This window comes from Monopterus albus, unplaced genomic scaffold (genome assembly GCF_001952655.1).
Source record: "Monopterus albus unplaced genomic scaffold, M_albus_1.0 scaffold36.1, whole genome shotgun sequence".
Classification (NCBI taxonomy): Eukaryota; Metazoa; Chordata; class Actinopteri; order Synbranchiformes; family Synbranchidae; genus Monopterus; species Monopterus albus.
The window spans coordinates 1,978,518-1,985,273 of record NW_018127916.1 but is presented as its reverse complement, the minus strand read 5'-3'; the positions used below and the strand labels follow the sequence as shown (position 1 = coordinate 1,985,273).

The 6,756-nt window shown below is 39.4% G+C and overlaps 1 protein-coding gene across 1 annotated transcript; it reads left to right on the top strand.

Moving 5' to 3' along the window:
- The first annotated feature begins 420 nt into the window (after positions 1-420).
- Positions 421-4,973, top strand: miip (migration and invasion inhibitory protein). Its single transcript, XM_020598151.1, has 9 exons — positions 421-804; positions 1,619-1,821; positions 2,384-2,489; positions 2,576-2,687; positions 2,791-2,870; positions 2,972-3,098; positions 4,162-4,258; positions 4,386-4,505; positions 4,624-4,973. Exons 1-9 carry the CDS (start codon positions 570-572, stop codon positions 4,750-4,752), a joined length of 1,209 nt encoding a protein of 402 aa, XP_020453807.1. The 5' UTR covers positions 421-569; the 3' UTR covers positions 4,753-4,973.
- Positions 4,974-6,756: the final 1,783 nt, after the last annotated feature.

Genomic DNA, 6,756 nt, shown 5'->3' with positions numbered 1-6,756 from the left:
ACTTTTGCACAGTACTGTAGAGGAACACTACACATTTGCTATAATGGAGTATGATTTTCATTGGACTAAAGATAAAGACATCTGTATCTGGCTTATCGTATTGTGGAGTTGGGGGTGGAGAGACACTTGACACTCCCCCAGAATGACCCTCTGGGCGGGCTGTACATAGTTATGGGTTAGCGAGGTTTTGTGTGTGTTCGTTGTGATCTCTTGTTGCTGTGAGTAATAAAATAGCGGGTCGACCGAGCGCAGAAAAGGTGGTCTTTGTCTGTGACTCCTTCTTCAATCCAGCCAGTATTAACTATCAAGTCTGTAAGCAGGTAAATAGCGTCCCCTGTTGTTCAAAAGCACGTCCTGCAGTTGAACTCTAACCTGTCTCTGTCACTTTAAGAAGAACCAGGTTGCTAGGCATGACGGGTAAAAGATTCGCAGCCAATCAGAACATTGTTGTTAACGAGTTGTTAAGGAACTGGAGTCAGGTTTAAATTACAAAAAAGTCTGAAACTTTAGCTGTTTCGTTCACCTCCAGTTTGATAAACGACATTTTTAACGTGGCATATATTTTAATCATGTCCTCCATGGACCGTCTAGACGCTTTACGAGAACGTAACAAACATTTATTGAACCAGTTGAGGCAGCAGAGAGAGAAGCTGGAGCGGCTACGCGGCTGCAGTCAAGGCCGCAAGAGGGAGAGAGAGAACGAGGCAGAGGAAAGGAGAGAACCTGAAGAGATGGTGACCCTAACCGATGGAGACCGCGGTTATGCCAGGGCCGCCCTCGCCAAACCTACTGTGAGATTTGCGGGTAATGAAGCAGTTTACACGAGGCTAAGACAATTCCGATATGAGCTGAGATGAGAAAGGACCGTTTTCCTCCAGGATGTCAACATTAGCAATATTTTTAAATCTCTGCACTAAACTAGCCCAATGAAGAAAGTCATTACAATGCAGTACATTCCTGTACAAAAATGTACGTTTTCTCCTCCTCAATCAACTGCAACAGTAAAATCCTGCCTTTATTAATTCATGATTAATAATAATCTAACGATTCAGTCACAGGGACCATTTTCCTGATTATAATTCATGGATTTTTCAGTGTGGGAGTAGTAATTTGACCTAAGTAAGGGATACTGGATACTTTCCTTCACCACTGATTTTGTCAATTTTCATAACTCCCTAAAATGTATTTCCTACAAAACAAGTTTCAAGTGAAATAACATTAAAGAAAATTAAGGTTTTCTGTAGTCAAGGTCAGATTTTTCTGGGGTTATTAAATGTATGTCAAAGGATGGATTACACAGTTGTAATGGACACAGCTCAGATGTCATAATGTGACCTAAATATACAACTTTGTTTACAAGATAAAGATGATGGATAGCTCTGGAAAGATCAATTGTTCCTTGAGTTTCAATGTTCTAATGTGATTGATGTGTTTATATGTGAATATTTTAAAATATTTGGAATGATATTTTTTATTATTTGACCATCTGTCCATGTTGCACATTTGTTTTTTGTTGTTTATTGCACCTTGCTTGTGAGCGTCCACATTCTGTGGTGTTCAAGAGGTGAATAAAGTCCTGAGTTACTGATGGAGAAATGTGTTCCTCTGTCCCCATCAGATACGTGTGAGAGACAAACAGGCATCTGGCAGACCCTTTCCACTCCATCTTTGTCCTCTGAAATCAGTGCAGGGGATGCTCAACATACAGATTCATCAGACATGTTCAAAGACAGCGACAGACATCTGCGAGTCCAGGACGGACTACAGGACATGAGGCCACCCATCACCAAGTCCTGTCTAGTCAATCAGGGAAAAGAAGAGGTAAGCAAAAGAAGCATAGTATAATCTATTCAAGCTTGTCTCTGTTTTTTCATTAGTCTCCATACTGTCAATTATTATCAGCCATCTCATCTTTTTACATCTTAAAAGAAGAATAAAATGCTCATCAATTGTGTCAGTTCAGAATAATTAATAATAATAATCTGACCCATTACAGTACAGTATGCATACAGTTATCCCATATACTGTTTGTAATTTTAATTTTTCTCTATTTGCTCATGCTCCTCACAGTATGGGGCTATTATTTAATATACAGCAAAGTATAAGCAAAGATAATAAGAAAAATGTGAGATTTTAGGACCCACTAGTGTCCACATCAAACATACATTAAGTTGCCTGAGCTGTTTTAATTTTTTGGAGCTTTTAACTGAGTTTGGGAGGACAGATGAAACAACATGGTAACACTCTGCATGTTGTGCCGTGTGTGGATTTTGTGTGAACTTATATTTTTAAGTAAGATCAATTATTTGTTTTAACAGCATTTTGCTGGAAAGGATTGAAGTAGAATATAGTGATAACTAATCCTCTCACCATTTGTTTGCAGAGGGAGGTGCGGAGTCAAGTCACATTTCAGTCTGACAAATGTGAAGAGATACCTGCCTCAGACAGACATCATTTGCAGCCCTTACTTGGATATGACTGGATAGCAGGTATGACTTACTGGTCTGTCTTTTCACCTATTTATTTCTTATACAAATAATCACGTAATGGAGCAAAATGTTTTTTCCCCTCAAAGGAGTCCTGGATGTTGAAGACTCACTCATAGAGCGATCTGACAAGTTCTTCAATGACCTGCGTGTGTTTCGATCTCTCAATAAGGACGAGTGTGTCCACAGCCCAGAAACAGAGTGAGTGCTTCTCACTTCATTGCACCTGAGACTCATGTGAGTGAAGTTTACCTGTGATTGATGGTAGCTTCATTTAATTACTATTAACTGGCTCTCTTCATAGATTTTCTGAGGAGAACCATTCGGGGCTGGCGCTTTTAACAGACAAGGGTGACCCAGAGGCCAACAGAGACACTGATCAATGTAAAAATGGTTATTTATTTGAATGCTACTGCTCTCATCTCATTTTTCTTTTCATGATAGTTGAAATAACTCTTGTCTCTAATTACATACCTCTGGTCTAGGCACATTCTCTTATAGGATTAATAGCAGACTGTTCCCCGTGCCACTTCACTCTCAGGAATGCTGTCCTGTGTGCAAAAAGCACAAGTCCTCCCACTCGCACACTGCTGCTCAACCAGCTCTCATCAGGTAATGATGATGTGCATTTAACTGCATTTTTCAACCACTTATGAACAATAAACGATATTTATATATTGGTAGTGGTACTAGCTCAAAGGCAGACCTCTTTAATTTTACTCTGACATAGACTGCCATCATCAAATAAAAACAGACTCGTGGGCGCTAGTGAGACCTTGACATTGCTTATTTATTTCTTTTTGAAATATGTCCTGATACTGAATTTATGTTTATGTCTATAAATGCTGCTGTTGTAAATGCCAGTAACAGTAATACTGTGCCATCCTTAAAAGGTGCATTAACTAAGAAGAGCAATACTGACACTCTGCCACTTATAGCTCTTAGTTTGTTGTTTTGCTTTTTTATTTCAGCTTCTCTGCCCTGTGTTTTCAAAATATCATTTGTAAATTATCCCCATCTGCCACCTAGCGAAGGTTATAATTAGGGCTGTCAAAGTTAATGTAATAATAACAAGTTAATGCAAATTCCTTTTAAAGGCACAAATTATTTGACATGCGATTAACAAATGCACATTGACTCTCGGCACCGCCTTGTAGTTAAGGAAATCAGGTAGCGATGCAGCAGCAGAAATGGATAAAGAAAAGGGTCTTTTGAATGGCAAGTTCAGCTTCAAAGCCCTGCCAAGCCTCTTAACAAGAACAAAGTTCTTTGCATTTACTCTTGATGTGAACTGAGTTACAAATACCACTTGCTGGCCAAACACACAGCTGATACAGTGAACCCTCCTCCCCCTCGCCAATGGCAGACCACACTGGATAGTTTGCAACAGAGACACCTGGACAACTCCACAGGCAACAAACCTTCAACGGTGATAGCTAAGTGGGTGGTTACAGCTTGCAGGCCGATTAACACTGTGGAGGACAAGGGTCTGTTTGAAATAATTTCCATCACAACCAAAAACTGCACATATGAATTACCTTTGAGAGCCACCACTGTAACAAAGATACACAAACTTGTATGAAGATGAGAAAGCTCAAGTGGAAGATTATGGAGAATGGCACATTTCACATTCCAAGTTTTAGAGAGTCTAAAATGCACTTACTCTTATTTAAAGGGTCAGCATCCCACGCTCCACCCTCTTGCCACCTTACAAGTACAAAGCTCATCGGCGGTGCAGCTTTGACCCTTCGGAGAGTTTGGGCTTACCATCGGTGAGTAAGCGCTCAAATGGGAACCTAATTGTTAATGTTGTGTCAGCATATCTGTGTCAAAGTTAACATAAATATTAGCAGTGTACCACAGTTTTTCATATTAATGGATATCTCTGCTCTTCTCCAGCACTGTCTCTCAGGCTGGGTTAACACCGGTCAGAGCACGCTGCCACCACCCAGCAGCCTCGACTTGCGGAGCAGTCTGAATCAGAACAGCTCCACAGGGTCACGGATTGAGGAACTGGAAGTGAGGCACTGCTGGCTTACTACTGAATTCAAACCAAAATGTTATTACAGTCTTTAAAATAGTTGCAGTTTATTCGACATGTCATAGTTCTCTCATGGTGGTTTTTATTATTTTTCAGGATCTCTCGATACCCCAAGTGTCCAGTAACTCTGACCAGATCCAAGATGTGTCACGCTTGGCTCGTCATAACTTCCAGCACTTCTCTCCCAAAAGAAAGCTAGGCAGCACATCTTATCCTGTGTACTGACAAACCATCAGTCTGTTTGTAAGTGATCACTGTAGTAATACAGAAGAGTGCCAAGAGTGCATCTGTGGTTGTAAGTGCCTGATCTTAAATCAATCTATAATATGAGATCATTTGTTTTCAATAAAATAATGTTATTACAGGATGAAATTCTAGTCAGTTTAATAAAATGGGAACCATTTACTTGACATAGGACCATATTTAATGTGGACAGGACTTGCATTTTAGTTCTTATCCTCCTTTCATTTGAATTAAAGCTTGAACAGATTGCGACAGTCTCGTGGACATGAAGCAGAGACCATGACCTCTACGCCACAGTGGAAATGGAAGACCTTTAAGTCATGTACACTGGTTTAGAATTACAGAGTGATGTTATTTTTTTTAGATTTCTTTGTAAATTTCTAAACACTAAGGAAGTCATTTTGAATCATTCCTCAGACAGCAGCTCATTGTTCCCCTACACCACTGTTTGCTTTGGAACCTAGGTTCATGCATACTTCTGCTTCCTTTGACACTTCCTCACTGTGGGGTCTGTGAACACTGAAGAATCAACAGCAGAGGTTGATGTAATGTAGAGTTTTCAATTCGCAGGAAACCATAACCTTTAATACTTAATGGAAAGTACTGTAGTCCCACCTACTGTATGAAACCTTTACCACTTTGTGAATTGCAGGCTGTAGTACACAAAATGTATTAGGGTGTGTTCAATGAAATCAGCAAAAATGATTAATGGAAAGAGCCCAGAGTGAGGGAAATGTAATCTTATTTTATTTTTTGGCATACTTCTAGTTCACCAGCAATATTTTATGAGTTCCTGGTGTCCTATTGTGTGTTGAAGCTGCAAGACTGGATATTGCTTGAACAGCTTTTTTCAAAGCAAAGCGTCAGTCATGAATTTGTTATCTGGCAGACAGACGGATAGCCATCTTAAAGCTGTGGTGCTACAGTTAATATCTTCAAAATATCATGTTGTACATGTTTTTTTTTTCATGATCTGTTCATTTTCAACAGACAGACATGATGAATCGAGATCACCGATGGCTTCAGACTACAACATCTCAGATCTAATCCAATAGCAAAGATTCAGCTATGCTCAGATGTTGAAGCAGACTTAGATAAACTTTTCAGAAAACAATATTAATGTGAAAGACACGAGGTGAATGTTATTTTGTTCACGAGTATTACCGACCATTTTCCAAAGCAATGCTGCACTGCGTAGATAAACATTGCACATCATTTTCTACCCTCAGCATTAGTTGTCATGGAAATAAATAGGATTTGAAACTGTCGAGACTGATAATTTTTATTGTATGCTAACACTAGCTTAGAGGCTGATTTGAAACGTCTGCACTGAATAACAAAACTATAAAAAATAATAATAATAACCTACTAAAAATAAAACCAGACTGTATCTTCATACCTGACTCAAACACGTTTCAGGTCTGTCATTTAAAAATCATAACTATGCTCTCGGATGTTAGTCAGCAGAAAAATGCAGTACTCAAGATGTGCACCAAAATATGAAAGGGCAAAAGGTTTAAAAAAAAAAAGATTTCACTTCTCCATGTTGTATAATACAGCAGCAAACCCAATGAAAGGATAACACTTGAAATCAGCTCAGAATTAAGTGACAAAAGTAGAAATGTAAACACAGTGGACAACAGGGGCGATGCTGTTGTACTTGAGAAGCAGAGAAAGTTGCAGGTGTGGGAGGGGAAAATTTAATATGAAATGTCAAAGTCTCAAACAGGAACAAACAAAACCAAGCACAGTAGCAATAAACTGGTCATGCCATTAGCATGTGCAGCACTGTGGAATAGTTATGAGAAGACATGTTTTGAAAACTGAGGTAGTGAGTAGTGGGTAGAGTAAACCAGTGACACTTCAGCAGTGCCAACCATTAACAGAAAACTCCGGGGCTTCTGGTTGAAAGGTGTTTTCACAAATATGCTATGTATTATGCAACTATCAGCCACAATATCCTGCCACAGGATAGATGCCCAGCAG

Coding starts and splice junctions, on each gene's coding strand:
- miip (XM_020598151.1), top strand. CDS start 570: ATGTCCTCCATGGACCGTCTAGACGCTTTACGAGAACGTAACAAACAT. Junction 1,822..2,383: donor TCAATCAGGGAAAAGAAGAG/GTAAGCAAAAGA, acceptor ATTTGTTTGCAG/AGGGAGGTGCGGAGTCAAGT. Junction 2,871..2,971: donor CAACAGAGACACTGATCAAT/GTAAAAATGGTT, acceptor CCTCTGGTCTAG/GCACATTCTCTTATAGGATT.